The sequence below is a fragment of the Columba livia genome, chromosome 1 (assembly GCF_036013475.1).
Source record: "Columba livia isolate bColLiv1 breed racing homer chromosome 1, bColLiv1.pat.W.v2, whole genome shotgun sequence".
Classification (NCBI taxonomy): domain Eukaryota; kingdom Metazoa; phylum Chordata; class Aves; order Columbiformes; family Columbidae; genus Columba; species Columba livia.
The window spans coordinates 124,600,698-124,618,202 of NC_088602.1; the positions used below are offsets into that span (position 1 = coordinate 124,600,698).

A 17,505-nucleotide genomic window follows, 5' to 3' on the forward strand; every position below is an offset into this window, starting at 1 on the left:
TGTGTGAAGCAACGGCAACAAACCCTTGCAATACCATTTCACACTTTACTAATAGAGAGGCTGGGTCTTTGGATCCGTGCAGTACAAGAAGGAATGGGTGCGCAGGGTGAGTTTGATGATCCCCGTGGACTCCTGTGGGAAGTTTCTGCCCCCACGGAAGAGGAAATCTTGAGAAATGCAGAGTATAGGAGCAGTAAATATGGAACTATTAGCTAAGTAATTAGTCTGACGGACAGATATGTATAGGTGTTATAGTTTTCTAAAAGCTTTTGTATGTTTTTTTTCACTTATGGGTGCTTTTCATGTAAGCTGTTCATTTTATCACCACTCAAAAAAAAAAGACATAAAAGCAAATCCTTGTAAGAATGCAGAAAATGAAAGGTTAACAGCAAAGTGGAGAATTTTAAGTCTAGCATCATGATTCCAAAACCAAGTGCAATCTAACAGGATTGACTTCAACACACAAGTCATTTGTACTTTACTAGTGCTAGGAAAGATAGGAAAGATAAATCCATTTGTCTGAATTTCACTTGTTTCTGATTTCCCTAATGAAGATGTACTCAGGTTAATAAACAGAACTGGCAAAACTGTCAGGTATTCATGTTAATTTAGAAAAATCTACCCAAAACTCTACTGTTGACATGAACATGATGCTGAATTGAGTATCTATTAGCTTTTTCAAGTCAGAATGAAAATTATTACATAGGGCAGCTGAGCTTCTATCATAATTTTGTGACTCCCATTTTTATCAGGGTTAGCTCGTGACTTCCATGTATCTCACATGTGAAACCACAAGCTTAGGGAAATAATACAGCTATGTGGCAAAAACCAACTCTGGTGTTATTTTCTCGACCTGTGAACAACATTAGTTTATCTCACTTCATTTTAACAGGAATCCCTGCTGAAAAGGAATATTTTAGAAACGAAAGCTGAGTCACTGGTTGAGAACAGATTGTTCTGCTTTTTTCCCATCATTCTCTTTGAGGAGTCCACTAAAGTTGAGCAGTCTGCTTCTACCTATCTAGACTTATTCTTCAGTTCTGTGTTTGCTGCCTGCCTGCAGGGCTGACTTTGCAGCCCTCAGCCCCTTCTGATGCATTACAAATGTAGGAATTAGTCCCTTCTGGCTGATCTTTGGATTTGAGAACCTCCTCCTGTTTTATCCCCTCTTTGGAAGTGCAGTGTTCAACTAAATCACTTTGAAATCACTTTGGCGCTGCTCCTGGGGGAAAAAAAAAGTATTACAGGCTAGGAGATGTAGGGTATTGCCTATTCACTCTCCATTCCACAGTTACTGGAGGAAAACTTGGTGGTTTGTCTATTTCTGAAGTATTCCTATTTCTTTTAGATCTGATTATGCTTTCTCTTTACCCCAGTATTTTTTTCTCATGCTTGTGAGTAAGACTCACGTTGGAGAAGCAAGCACTTATTTTAGGCCCCAAAATACATAATGTTTACAGTTGTCTTAGGGCAAAAACCTTGCAAAGGGGCAGAATATGTAGTTAAGATCTAAATGTGTACAATTTGAGATTGTATCTATTATCTCAGAAAGATTTCAGTGCAGAAATTGTCATGTATTTCTGCACTTCCAGATACATTTTCTACATGCTTGGTTCATTTGGTGCCACTGAATGTATCCGGATGATTCCCAGGGCTCCACTTTGTATTCATGAAATGAAACGTGGAACCTGCCTTACTGGGCAAGACCATATCTTTTACTGACTGGTGTTATGTGCCAGTGACTGATAAATAATTTAACTTTTCCTCTTTCTTTGGAATATTTGTCTATATTCTAAACAGTTGTATGACAACAGCACTTTGATATTGAGAAAAGACAGTCAATGTGTTATCCTAGTAGAATATCCTTTTAAAGACTTTTGCCCTTCATAAGTTACTTTAGAGAGACATTTGCTATCAAAGTGGTCATATCTGCATGTGCAAAGAAACCATTAAAGCACAGATGGTTGCATTGGTGTGGAGCTTGTGTTTTGTTTTGTTTGTTTTTAATGAGTATTTTAGCACTATTCTAAGTAATTTTAATGCTATTAAAAACAGGCTACAAAACAATGGCAAAAACTGAACATAAAATTTTACTATTATTTCTTTTGAGTGTAAGGATTCTCATTTCCTGAAAATAAGTCTGTCCATCTCAGTTTTGGGGTTTTTTTAATCTTGCTGTGTCTTAAGATCCAACTTTATAGATATTTTAATTTGTCCAGTATTTCAAACATTTTCTGATCCTAAAATTAAAAAATTGTAGGTATCAATCATACAATTAAAAGTAGACGTAAGACAGGATGCAGGTGTGTTCAGTGGGCTGTGTACAGTTATAAAGTGTAAATTACAATAATTGCTTATCAGAGCATTTTGACAAGTGTTTAAAGTACTATGATGGCATATTTTACAATAAAGTGCATTAGGAAGGAAGTAAAAATGCTCTTGTTAAAATAAGAAATGTTTGTGGTTGGATACTTTAAAGCTTAAACTTAATGTAAAGCTTGGCAGACTGCAGCCACAGACCCACCACTTTTTAAAAATCCACTGTCCTGCCTTCAGAAAGGTACATGTTAATATACTAAAAACAAGCCACAGTAAATGTAATAGGTTACTAGCTGACTATATGTTCTAGTTACGGTCTTTTTATTGTTGAAATAACACTTAACTGTTGCCTATATTTCTCTGCATATGAAAGCCAAAGGCTTTCTACAGAAGAGCAGATTTTTATGGCAATCCATCAAAATTTACAGTGATGATTTCAACAATAATTTCTAGATAAAGAGAATTTAGACGTGAAGTAAACCATTTACAAAGTTTTAGAAGATGCTGGTAAAAGACAAATACCTTAATCCCGTGGTGCTGTAGAAGTAATAAAATTAATTATGCCTGCTTGTAGAATTTTGAGTGTCAAGTATCACTGGATTTAATGAAAATTTACATTTTTTTAATAGAGACTTTGGAGGTTCTGAAACACACATTAGATTATTTGTTTAGAATCAGAGTATTTTTTCATCCTACCATGGCTGTATGCCTTGTTATTTGGAAATAATTGTAAAACTGGATTTTTGTTCATGCAAATATAAGTTGAGTGGATGTTCATATAACTCCCCTTTCTACAGATATAATCATGTATAATGTTCAGGACTTGTTCTAAGTAATGTAAAGTAAATCAGGGCTTAATTTCACTTTTTCTATTTAACACTTAATCTGGTGAAGTTACTCTTGTAACTGAGGGCTCTACAGTGGTTGACAATGCTGATAATAGTGTGGCATGGGAATAAAGGGATTCATGTTGATTTTTCAAGTGAGAATGGGAGAAGGGCAATGTGAAAAAGGACAATGTAAAACTGAAGCTTTTGGTAGGAAAATGTTAGCTTACATTCTATGATAGTGAAAGATGGAGCAGTAGGATTACAGCAGGCTTCCACTCTTGGGAGAATATGCGTGTTTGCACGCAGGGTATGGAAAGGATGTTGGCTCTAAAGTAGCAGGAGCACTATGAAAGTCTAGGAAAGCATAAAATGACATAGCAAAGAGCATAAATTTTAATTTATTTTTTAAAATGATCTTGCTAAGAAATAAGTAAAAAGGTTCTCTAGGGAAAAAAAAGGTTAAATAAAAAAAAGTGGGTAGTGGCATTTTATGCGAAAGAACCACTGTTTGTTTTGATCTTGTTAGCTCGGGGTAACAGGATTTGAAATTATATTTGCCCACGTAGTAGGGAACAGTAAGACTGAAACAGATAACTGAATAAAGTTAGAAAATAGGGCAAGTTATTCCTTAAGCATCTGTATGTAATATATGGAAAGAAAAACAGTGCTGTCGGGGAATTAGTTTTTGAAGATGCTCACTGGAGACCTCATATAACTGAGAGTAGAACACCACCAAGTTAGGCAGACAGTTATCCAACATTAAAAATATTGCACCCAATCTAATAATGTTGCAGACTTCTTAGGACTGAGAAGGTGAATTTATCATGAATGACATGTTGGGTTTTGTACATGAAAAATTATTCTGACCAGTTCTCATTCATTCGAGGAGAATTCTAATCGTAAGTTTCTATGAGTGTGCAAATGTGAGATGAAAAAGGTGAAAGTGAAAATTCCTTTTAAAAATTCTTGATCAAAATCATTGATCAATAAAAAAAGGCCATTTCTGGATTACAGCTCAACCTACATTAGAGTTAACATGAAAAAAAAAAAAACTAGAAATACAAACACTTGTAATAATTAATGGAAAAGAGAGGATACATGTGGAAATCAATACATGTTAGAAAATATGAAGTGTAGAAAATTGAAAATAGGAGTTAAGTGACTTAGGAAAAAGCTCAGGTCTCACAGTACTTAGGATAATGAGAGTTTCCCTATTGTATTATGAATAAAAATGTTTGTGTGAATGTTATTGAACTATTTTTAGAAAGGTGCAGAAAATAAGGTGTTCAGAATTGAGCAAATTAGAAATTAGTAATTTAGTCACATAACATGAAGAATATGAAGTACTCCCCATCTGGCATAAATAGTTATCTTCCAGTAGTCCTGAAAGAATTGGCTGAGGAGATCTCTGGGCTACTGATGGTAAATTTAATGAGTTTGGGGACTCAGGGAATTCAAGAATATTGGAAGAGCATAGGTGTTAGTACTGTTTTGAACAGAAAAGCAAAGCACCGTTAACCAGGTAACTAGATTTTTATAAAAATCACAGCATTGGAGAGGATTCAAGAAGTCATTTAGCTCCCCTGTTCTGCTCCAGGGCAACGTGAGCTGATGTAGAAACCAGGTCTGACAGAGTTTAAGGTGCTTTAAAAGCCTCCTATAGTGAAGATTCCCCAGCTTCCCAATTAGTCACAACTATCCCTCTTCTTTACAACTGTAGGAGTAGCAAGGATTTTCCTGAAGTCCAACATAAAACTCTTTTCACTTTAAATTAAGTTCCTCCTTCCTTTTTGGACATTAACATAGTGAACAAATTACTCTCTTGTGCCTTAAACAGCCTTTACACCCTAGGAGATTGTTAGTGGCTGGTCCTTCTAATGTAACCCCCGAGGTAAACGACTCCAGTGCTCTCAGACCTTCCAGAGCCTTTCTAGGGACCTCATCATTCCTGCTGCTCACTTCTGGTGTCTTTGCAGCTGATCCAGGCATCCTTTGAAGTAAGGCACTGAAAACTAGACATAGCACTGCCACTAAAGCCTTATAAATGCTGCAGAGAGGTGAAGGATTACTCTATATATTTTACTGGCTATAATCCTGTTTGTTTATCTCAGTCAAACAGCATTGTCAATACTTTGTTTACTCTATGATTTGCCATGACTCCTATATACTTTCCCAGCAGAATTGCTATCTAGACAGGTGCTCCTCATCCTTTATTACTGCAGCTCGTTAATCTTGCCTAAACCAGATAGCTGTTGCATGCAAAATAATGGAGATTATGGAAAAGGATTCAATTGCTATGTATATAATGAATGCCATTTCATTTGTTTTATGGAAAACAGGCCTGGTCAAAACCCCTAAGCATTTAAATATTTTTTTTCCCAGTTGATTACACATTAATTGCCAAAGGTAACTTGTTGCAAATCTCACTCTTCTTCCTGTCTTCCCCAAGCAGACAAACCATAGAACTAACATGTTTGGATTTTATAAATATGACAAAATGTCACAAAGTGTTCTGACAGTAAAAAGCTTACCAGATTTTTTAGTAAATGGATTTTGAAAAAATGAGGTCTAAGGAACCTTAAAGTAGTTTTCAGTGACTGTTAAATCGCAGAATTTTATATATTCCTTATATACCATTCAAAATTCTGACTGGTCAACGTTTTTCATTAGTAACATGGAAATAAATACAAAATGAGTAGCTGACAACAGAGTAGTGAGTAGATAAGGAAGATGTGCAGACAGGCAACAGCCTTTATAACTTAATAAAGGTCAGCCCCTCAAAAGTGAAAACTTGTTTTAATATAAACAAATGGGTCATTGTACAAAAATTGTGCAAAAATGCAACCCAAACTGAAGAATAATGATGGAAAGGAGTGATTCTATTAAGAACAGTGATCTTGATGGACTGATAACTGCCTATGAGAGCAATGCTGCAGCAGTTAATAGGCTAGTGTGACCTTGGGTATATAAACAGGATATAAAAGTAGGCAGGGTTCTTAAATAAGATATAACAATATCTTAATATTTTTATCTTTTTATCTTAATGTGTATTGTTAGAAGGAATGATTTCATTATACTGCAGGTGATACTATTTTTTTTTTAATGAAAAAGAGCATAAAACCTGGAAAAAAGTGCAGACACTTCAGAAGAGAGCCCAAACTCTCTTGGGGGCTGGAAGTGAGAGATTTGAGCAGCTGAGTGTGTTTGTCTTACACATATGAACTGGGGGGATGGGGTGGAGTGAGCTGGTCTGCAGTCCTGCCAAGTTGTCTTCTTCTGAGTTACAGCATTTTTTCTTGATTTTTTTTTTTTTCCCCACACTGGTATTTTTCTGCAGCTCCCTGGGTTACTAGTGTTGTCTTAAGAAATTAATGTCTGTTGTTCCATTTTCCTTGCAAATTTTTGCCTTACCCTCTATAGAGGTAACAGTGAAATTGGTCCACAATGAGCAGTAGATCAAGCTGAGTGATCTGATGTCAGACTATGATTCCATGGAGTTGGCCAAAATCCTTTTTTCATTTAAAACTGCTAGGTCAGACTGTTAGAGATGTGGAAAGAAAGGAGAAAAGAAACTAATTAAATTAATATTTGGAAGGCTTTTTTCCTTGATTGTACAGACGAGATTGTAGAGTTCATTTTCAGAACAGTATTTTGGAATTAGAATTAAAATTCCACACTGTCAGTCCTTGGAGCTCTGCTCATCATAATTTTAAATAAAACAGTTCCCTCAGGACCGGGCAAAATTTCTGAAAAGATTAATTTCAATTGTAAAGTCTAATAATAGCAGTGTAAGATATGTCAAAAAAAAAAAAAGGGAATCTGGATCTCAATATGGCATAATGAGTTATAATAATGTAATATCTGTTCAAGTACGTACTGGGAAACAAAGCTAAACTCTTTCAAATTCTAAGTAGGAACTGTGCGGTTAATAAAACAATAGGTTTACAGCTGTATGTTTGTGTATTACTGTTGGGCCAGTGACAGTATTCCAAGCTCAGTTATTTAAGGAAAGACAGGCAAGTGCTAAATCCAGGTTCTTTATATCCAAAGAGATTTTTTTAAAGGTTCTTCAAGTTCCTTTTAAATTGTGACATGAGTTTGTTATGGCAGACCAACACTCTCTTACTCTTGATCACTCTTCGAGTTTTATACTCTATGTCACCTCAAAAACCTGACTGCTGTAAGTGGAGGTTGCATGTCAGAAATGTCCATAACATTTCCTAGCTGCAACCAATTTATTTATAGCTATTTTGCATAACTACTGTAGTTCCAGACACACACTTTTGGTTATGCTGGCAGCTAATGGCTTGTCCATAATGGCCACTTTGTGGGAAATCTCATTTGAGAGGAATGGGGCTTTTTATGATATATAAAGGAGGATAAATAAGTAAATGCAGAAACAAAGCTCACTAAATATAGCTTCATGGTTCCATTAGCTTTTTAGGGAATTTTCTCATTTTAAGCATCATATGTGTAGTGTCCATCATCTCTTTTTAGTCTCTTTGTTTGTGAATTTCCCGTTCTTTCAAAACTTTCACTATTCTCCAGTCAGAGGAGAAGCACTTATTGCTGTATGTAATTCAGATGTATACACGTGGACATTCCTCTTAGGCTGGATTTTTTGGCAGGGTGAATATTCCGCCAAGGAGCTGCAAGTTGGAAGCTTCTTGGCAGTGCAGATTTGTCTGCCATCAGGTCTGTGCTGCTGGGGATAGACTGCTTCTTAATTACCTCATTTAAAGACAGCTTGGGTATCTCTGTCCCACACTGAAGTCTATCATGTAGATATCTCCAAATCACTGAAGTGTGTGAGGATTTTATTACTTCATCTGCATCCTCATTTGTATAGCCAGCCCTGTTGATTTCACTGCTTTGCTGGGGTTTGTATTTCTTTGCCATAAACATAATGTTTACTAGATCTACCAGTATTTGCTCATTTTTGATTTATAATTATTTTATGTCTTAAAACACCAAGTACTGTTGGAAAGATAGTATTTTACTTTTTATTATTTTCATTTCTGACTCTGAAGGGGATAGCATTCTAATTCTCATTAGTAGTTGTTTGATTGTTTGAATTCTCCAGTTTGAGGTTCTAACAGATTTGGTGGCTATAGGTGAGCATGTGTAAGCATACAAGATGCCTGATATGTAAAATGTGCCAAAAATTGCATTTTATTTAACAAAACTCAGTTGTTTGATGGGGATCATTTGGTAGGTGTATAGAAGAAATATTATTAGATCGTGGTTCAGCTAAATTTAAACTTAATATACTTTCAGTGATGAATTTACTCTAGTTTTTAATTTTTTTAATGTAGAGCTTTGAGCTTGCAAGTAGCTTTTGATTAATTCAGGTAAGGAATTAATTCATTTAGGCTCCACTGAAGAAATGAATTAGTTTTCCTTCCTGTATTTTGGGACTTGTTCCTTGGAAGTATTAGTTTTGAATACCTGGATGATGTTTATTAAATCATGGTCCTACTACCACAAAAACTGTAAAACTGAAAATGATGCTCAAGCTCTGATGCTGTTGTTGAAAGAGTTCATTTCTGCCTGCAGATCCATAGGTTTGGCAGTAACACATAGTGATTTTCATTTGATTATTTATTTTATTCTGTGTTAAAGAATTAAAATATCAGAATAGCACTTGATATGTAGCAATGCACAGCCTCAGCTGAAAACCAAGTATATTTACAAATAGTTCATATTTGCTGGGTGGATAGAAGAGGGGAGGAGAGATGGAGAGAAGAAAACCAACTCCTAAAATGAACTGAAATATTCTCAGAAGCCAGCTGAGCATTTGGTCATCTCAATGAAGAGGACATATCTAAACACAATGGTTTAATTGTTTTGGAATTGACAGATCTCCAGTACATTACAACTTGAAGGTTTACAGAAGAAACTGCTGCATCACAGGCCAAATGGGAAGATGCCTTTCTGACTCTTCAACAAGAATATGGTAGCATGATGCAAATAGAAAATACTATGACAGCTGTAAATCACAGTTTTGTAAGTAATCGGAAGGCAGCAGTAGTCTCAGCGGGACCAGTGATTCCATTTTTTGGAAGTAAATCAGGGCTTGTAAATAAATGTTTAATTTATCCTCAAGTTATTCACAAGGATTCATTTTAAAAATGTCATTAGTTTCTTCAAATAAATCATTAAACTTTTATTTGTTTAGTGTTGAGCTTGTTACCTTACTGTAAATTTGCTGATCAGACTATTTTGGTTTCAGGTTAAAAGTCAACACTCATTCAAACATAGAGGTACTCTAATTGTCACTAATGTAGAAGATGAAGGAAGATGCTAGGTCAAGTTTCCTCTAATAAGCTGGCGAGTTCACACAGTTTCTATGCCAATGTGTCTTTTCCTTAAGGCAAAAAACCATGACCTGGCTGTTGCTGCTGCTGCTGTGTTGCTTTATAGAAATACATTATATATAGCTGTACATTGATTGTTTGGACAGATAAGAGGTAGAAGGTAGTGTGCAAAAGCATAAAAGCCCCAAGTGTATGGATAGTGGTGTCATGTTCCAAACCAATAGCTCCGTTTTTTCTCCATCATTTAACCATCCAAAGAAAAAAATGGAATTTGTGGGCTGTAAGGAGGAACTGAGCATTCAGAACACACTAGCTTGATAATTAAAATACCTACCCTATACAATGCCTAGTTTTATGTTTAAATTCTAATTTAGATTTCTTAAATGAGAGGGCCAGATGAAAAAATCCATTAGAGGGCAGTGGTACATGTATGTACAATGTCTCATGTAATAAATATTTAGTTTACAGTCAGTTTCCTTATTACTATGAGCTTCGTTATGTATAATTTTTGCATTATTAGTGGAAGGAAGAGAAAAATTACGCTAATGTAACTTAACATATTAAAATAATGCAGAAACATTCTGCATTATAATATACAATAATGCACATCCTGTCGTATATTAGAAAGACAAAATTAATATGGCAGAAATGATGGGAAATATATGTAGCAACTTTCAGCACTATGATATTCCAGATAAAGTATCAACTCTGAAGTTCTGCATTATACAATTTTGCATTGTACAACTTTATTTGTGGGAAGTTTATGTGCTTGTTTGTTTGTGTTTTTTTTGTTTGGTTGTTTTTTTTTTAGTTGGTTGGTTGGTTGGTTTGGTATGGTTAGGTTTCTTTTATTTTCCCTTCCTTTCTCCCTCCCCCCCTCCTCCCCCCCATTCATTTGAAGCTCTGTTTTTCTTTATTTTATTAGCTGTAATGCTTAAGTCCCTGTGCAGACTTTCTAGATTTCCAGGCAAGGGATTGCAGACTTGTGCGTGCTTGTTCGGTTACCTTTTAATGATTAAGCATTGGTAGCGTATTGTGATTTGACAATGATTTCGGCAAAAGATTTATTTTTTTATGAGTGGTATCTTCCAAGGCATTTGGTAAAGATATGTAAGCCATGAAAGCCTAAATGTTTAGATTCTGTTTTGATTCATACTCTTAACATTTTAATTGCTTTAATAGCTTTAAGCAGGTGTACCTGTTTAACATGGCTAGTTCAGTTCTTACCAGCTTTATGCTCTACTATCTTGTATATGTCTAATCCAAGCAATTCCGCAAACATACCATTTCTTTTTCCATTTTCAGTTGTGTTACTTGATACTACAGCTGCCATCGGAGAACTAGGATGGAAAACATTTCCTTTAAATGGGGTAAGTCACCATTTTGGTTTTATTGTCTTGATTTTGGCATTCTGACACTCTGGAAGTGGATGGCTATTATACCTCAGTGGATATTCTTGCAATATAGACTTGTAAGAAAGATTTTAGTTTATCTCAGGACTGGAGCAGCTTGTGTTGTGAATAGGAATAATGGATGCAAAAATAACATGAGTGTGCATTGTTATGTCCTTCTCTTGCTGCACTGACTATTCTAGCCTAAGCTTCACTATTCTAGATTTATGTCTTACACAGGTTCACTGATCTTTTAGTATAGATTGACAGGAGGCACTTGACATTGTGTACAGGGCTCCAGAGTGTTACAGGCGTCTGGTGTACTGGGAGATTTTGTGGTCAGACAATATTTTTACTCTTAGAAGTTCAACCATCAGTGCTTTGCCAGTGGCTACACTTCCAAAACCTGCCTTTACTTTCCACCCAGCTAATGCATGTAACAAAGAGGCACTTGTAGTTTAACTTTTAAATTAAGATACAGTATACTGGACTGTTTAACAGCTGTTGTATCAGCTTCTAGTTCTATTGTCATTGTACATATAGCTCTTCATTGTTTATCGCTTGTTTATATATTAGCTGGCATTATCTCTTAATTACTTGCTTCTCTGAAATGAGTTTAGAAAACAGTTTTGGTTTTAGTTATTTTATTTCTTGTGATCTGTACCAGAAGGAAGTAGAAATTGTATATCCTCAGCACCTTAGTAATCCGTTCTTATAAAGTGCCTTTGGTGTCTCTGCCCTCAGAGATTTCAAGCAATGTGACATTTCTTAATCTTAGGCTATTTTCAACTTTATGAGTTACTCTTTTTTAGGGTTTTCCAGTTCTTTATATTCCTAGAAATAGTTCCAGTCTGTTAGAGATACTTCTGTGTTTTACATTTTGTATGCAGTCTCATGCAATTTGAGTTATAATTCTGAAAGTTTTATTTCCTTCAAAAATCCTAGACAAAGCAAATACTCTCATATACCATGATGAGAAAATACAGCAAGGAATTCTGTGCTCTAGCCTTGTGATGAGCTCCATTTAATTGAGCAAGGAGTCTGGCATGTGAGAGCACGCAAGATATAATTTCAGTTATTCTGTAAATTCTTAAAAACTTCAGATACTTGAATAATGATAGCTTCAATATACAATCACAAGAAGACCCACACTCAGAGTTTATTAAAACATATCTATAACAAATCTATTTTGGTTGTTCATACATACCCTTAACATTAGTTTTGCAGCGTTATTGAGGTTTTCAGGTGTCTTAGGACACAGCAAAGAATTGGCAGCACTTACTAGAATGCAAGGAGTCAGTAATTGGGATTTAATTGTTAGAGAATTTCCCAAATAAGTTTTTTTTTTTTTTTTTTTTTAAAGTAACCAGCGTAAATATGTGGGAGAAGAGCAGTTCATAATATCAGGAAGATGTATGGAGTAAGGCTTCCTGGGACACGAAATTAGACTGAAGACCCTAGAGTGAAAATTGTAAGGGGAGAGGAACTCGATAAATGAAGTATGGAGAGGTAGTTAAGAGAAGTGTGCATGTATTCTTAACTAAGGAGGAAATTATGTCTGAACTGTCGATGAATTAATTTGAGCTGTAAACTGGAAAAAGGTTCATGTGCACTACAGCAAAGAAGTGTTTGAAGAAACTTCTGTGGAAGTTGTACAGGGAGAATATATGATTTGGAGAAGCATGATCCATTTAAGAAGGAGACTACAAGACAGTGGTCATATACAGCAGCACATGACTGGACATGTTGACAAACAAGATTCTCCATTTCTCAGGGTGAAAGGAAGGAAAATTACTTAAGTCACCATTCCAGTAAAGGTTGCTATGAGCAGTAGGACCTAGAGGCAATGCTGCACCCCTGAAACAGTGGAGAAAGAAGGAACAAACAAAAAACTCCAATATAAGTAGTGGAGATGAATGATTTACATGAAATTAGAGTTACTTCTCCCACTGAGAGTTATGCAGAACTGCTGATTAAACTTGGTGTTTGCTGATTTTTCAGAGTTAGTCTCATTCTAACAAAAATCATTAAAATATACCCAATGTATATTTTGTTTTAGATATTTGATCATGTTAAAGAATTGCACAAAGGTATTAAAGTATGAAAGATACATTACTTCAGCTTACAGAATATTAAAGATACTAAAGTTAAGAACTAAACTGGAAATTATTTCCAAACTGTTTCTACTATATTTATATTATTCTTGGATCCTGTAACTTATGCAAAAGTAAGAAGAAAATTGAGCTTAAAAGTGCTCATGTAATTAAAAGAATATGACATTTGTATGATTCTTCATGTCACTTTTGTATGCAGCCTCTGAAACAAAAGGCCAATGTTCAAATATGTTGTTTATGTCCACAGTGCTATCTAATCTGAGTTACTTCTCTGTCCTAATATAATTCATAATGTCCTAATTATTGGTGCGATTGAGATTATAACTGCAGAAATAAGAACCTATTTTGCCCTATGATGGGCACATGAGCACTTTCTCTTTTTCTTGGAAGAGAGTGACAGGTTTTGGTTTGTTTGTGCTTTTGATAGAGACTTTTGTTCAGATACTGCATGCATCTTACGTGTTACTTTAATCAAACTTGTTTTTTCTTTCTTTCCAAAATAACTGTATGTGCAGTATTTATGTGTGTAAGAAAAATGTCATTAGACATATAGTTACTGCTCTGAGGAACATTTTTGAGGTTAGGAGAAGATTATAGGTTTTCTTGAGACTGTGGCATTAACAGAAGTCATTAATTTACTGGCATACTCAGTCACAAAGAATGTTTCCAGTAAATTAAATAGCAGCTGAATTATTAATGCTTGGGATTTGGGTAATATTGAGTATGCCTCAGAGATTTTAAACTAACACCTAGGGTGACATGGGATAAAAAATTAGTAGGTATTCTTTTAGAATTTGCAGAACCTTAACCTTCACCTCCCAGTCTTTTTATTTATAGTAGATTCATAACGTAATGTTTGGTAGCTTTCAGCAGTTTTGATGACCTTTAGAGGTACCTACCCAAGCAAGGAAAGATACAACGCAGTAGTTTTGTATGTGGCATTTGTATGCAATCCCATCATTTAGCTGCAAAGATGAGTCATGCACAACTGTGTTACCCATTCCGTGGTAATATAATATGTTATTTTATTTTTCCATTTTCTTCCCAGTTATTTGTACAACCTTCCTGAAGCATGAGAATACAATTTTTTTTTCTTACAAATGTGTTTTCTTTATTTGCTTGTCAAATTATTTCCTTGTATTTTGAACAGGTAATAAATTAAGTGCTTGGAGCTACAAAAATACAGTGTAAAACATTAATATCTTGGGGCTCGATAGAATCAGCTTTTGTTGATTGGGTTCCAATTTAGCTTCTCAGTGATGGGCTGTCTAAAATTTCCTCTTTGATAATGGACACATCTGATACTTCCTCTGTTCCTTGGGCTATAGTTCAAAATGACTGATTGATTTATGAAAAAGCATGTGCTGTGGAATGAAGGTAGATCTTCACTCAACAAACTGTCACTCCATAACCTTGAAAATACAGAACAAGTTGGGGTTTTTTTTTGTACAAAAATGGGAAGAGAACGCCCTCAGGCTTCAAAAGAGGCTGTGAATGTGAGCTGGTGAGCAAGTGAGTGTGTTAACCATTATCCAGGGTTCCAGCTGAAGTCAATTTGCTGATCTTGGGGACAGGGTTATTTTTCTTGGGTTTTCTTACTACAGCCTCTGGTGGTGTGACTGTTAGAAGGGCAGCTTTTTTTCTAGGGAATTAAGCACTATGTAAATGGCTAATAAATTTTTGAAAATTAGGGAGGAAAGAAAATAACCTAAAAGCCTAACTGAAACATAGTGATCCACAACCTTCACATCTCCATTAGCAGTAATATCAATACAATTATGTGCCTTGTTGTCCAGTTGTTGGTTATTTTTCTTATAACTTCAATGAAACCATGTTTTGTAGTTTGTTTGTGTTTTTGTTTGTTTGTGAGCAAAGTTTGCTCATGAGCTATGGTTTGGAGACTACTGTGATAAGGGCCTGTCTGTTCCTGATAAACTTCTACCCTAAGTACTCCTACTTAACCCTAACAATACCTTATTTTGCGTGAGCTGAATCAACTTTGCAACTCTTAATTTGGAGTACTGTTCTTAATTGGAGAAGAAAATAAATAATGAAAAAAATATTCTGCTTCTAATGTTAGTCTAAATTTTAACTTGTGTTTAGCCACTTCATAAACTCCAGAAATCTTTAAAAATTGACATCGTAGGAGGGGAAGGTGACTCATAATGCAAGGCTCTAAGAAATTATTTACATGTGGAAGTGGCTTATACAAGCTACCTTGACTTGTGTTGGTAGGCAAAATATATAGCATCAGCAGTAAAAAGCCTACTAGAAGTCATCTAAATTACTTGATAGCTGTGTGAGTGATGAAACTATTTTAAACGGGTTCCAGCACCTATTTGAACAGCTGCCTTGTTAATTGGCATTTTTCTTGTTGTTTTATCCACAGAAGTAATTATGTTTTAAATATCTTCTGTCTTTGGGGTATCTTTTAAGATTTTTAACACTCACTAGTATATGGTTGTATGTTTTTTTTCTGCTATGAATTTGTTGAGACTGAACTTGTCACGGCACTGATTTTTTTATCCTTTCTGTTAAAATACTTGTTTTACAGCACGCACATCAGTCAACAATTCACTTTTTAGCTCCTTCTTACCTGATTAGAAGACATTTCTATAGTTTACGGTAACACATTTTTAAATGGCTTAGTAGTGTTTGTCACCAGTAGTCACCTACTAATGCTTTTTATGTGTCAGTCAAAGATGATACTGAGGTTTTCCGGGGTCAACCTGTAAGCATTTCTTTCAGTGTAGCTGCATCCATCTACACCTTCATTTTTAAGTGATATCTCTGGAGGTGGTTGAACCAATATGTCTTGGAACATTCTTATACCGTACTTAATTTTTTTAGCTATTAATTTTCTTAAGTGGATTGATTATTTTTTAGAATTCTTCTGATTTTCTTTGGAGTCACTAAAAGCCGAAACACTTAGAGAGGGAGAAGCTTAGGCCCATTCCTTTATTAAAACTACCAATAAACAAAGCAATTAGCAAAAAAAAAATTGGCACTGTCCGATACAAAGTCATTGGATGCCTAGAAAGTAGAAAACAGCACAAGAAGCTAGCTAAGAAAGTTGACTTAAAGAGAAGAACAAAGAAAGAAAGGCAGTACAATCTCATTGTCTGATATGATAATGCAAGTATCAGGTTCACCTTTAGGCACAATACACACACAATATAGTAAGGAATATGAGGTGGGGAAATGATAAATAAGAGAACAGAGCAAGTAATGTGAAATTTGTAAAAGATGGCAAGATAAGCAAGTAAAACATAAGCAAGTATCTGAGATAGAAGATTAAGGCATGCATAGAGAAACCACAAACAGAAGATTAGGTTAGTGCATTAAACCTGCTCAGATAGCAGTATGGCATCGTAAGAAAAAGATCAAGAGTGCATGGTGATACTTGGTGTCCACAATTTAGTTCTGTATTTCATATTATCTTGTTATCTACAAGCAGAGAGCTACATTTTACAAAAGACAAAAATAAATAGTACAGATTATAGCATGAAAGAAATGTAAATCCTCCGAACTCTAGTTCCCATCATTTGGATTTGTCTATGAAATAGAAACCAGATAAGTTATGTGTATTTCTAAACATATAAATTCACATATCCACATTGCCACGTCAGTATTAATTTTATGGATGACTGTGATTTGAACATTCCGTGTAGCAGTGTGAATTACGATATTACCAGTACTCCTAATCTTCACCTCTAGTACTGTAACTATTAGAATTCAATACATAAATTATTTATGACCAGAAGGAACAATTCGTCAGGTGGCTCTCATATCAGAGACTGTCAGATTTCAAGCCTTGCTATTGCATTTACTCAGTAACAAGTGTTTCACTGAAGTATATGTTTTTAAAAGACATGAGAAACCATGCTTTCCCTTGGTAATTTGTTGCCTTAATTAGTTACATCACTGTTTAGAAAAGAGTTCCTACTGTGAGATTCTTCTTTCTCAGCCTCATACTGAAGCAAAGTTGATGAAGTCCTTTGTTGGTTCTCCTCCTATGTCTCTGAAGTTTGAATCATTGTGCGCCTCTTATTTTTTGAAAATATGGCTACAAGTATGTAGTATTTACAGTAAATTTCAGTATTTTTTACAGTTACAAATCATCGTGCCACTTTTCTTTACTCTTTTCCTGTTTAACCATCAAAGTGATCTCACTAGACTTTCTCACTACAGTAATAATATTGGGAGGTCGTGTTTGATTCTCACTGTGACTCATAATTGTCTTCTAGAACTGCAGTTTTATACCACATAGTAATCTCTTTGTTAAGCAAAAGTGGTTCCCTCTCCTAGATATGTAATATGCATCATCCTCCAATAAGTGTTCCTGAAAAAAAATTATATCATCCTGTGTGACTTTTGTGTTCTAAATATTACCGAAATACTTATATTTGAAAAGTCTGATTATAAAAAACTGTCAGTGTTTCCTTTTGATAGCTAGTACATGATATTTATTCTATAATACGGCTGATTGATAATAGTTCCTAGACTCTGTAATCTCTGCTTGAACATTGTAAAC

At 35.1% G+C, this 17,505-nt stretch overlaps 1 protein-coding gene across 5 annotated transcripts in view; it reads left to right on the forward strand.

Moving 5' to 3' along the window:
• Positions 1 to 17,505, forward strand: part of EPHA6 (EPH receptor A6) — a 502,797-nt gene that overhangs the window by 23,315 nt on the left and 461,977 nt on the right. For all 5 annotated transcript variants that reach the window (XM_065076549.1, XM_065076536.1, XM_065076555.1 and 2 more), the window contains exon 2: positions 10,772 to 10,836. In XM_065076549.1, coding sequence (XP_064932621.1) covers positions 10,772 to 10,836 — 65 coding nt within the window. The remainder of the gene's footprint in view (positions 1 to 10,771; positions 10,837 to 17,505) is intronic.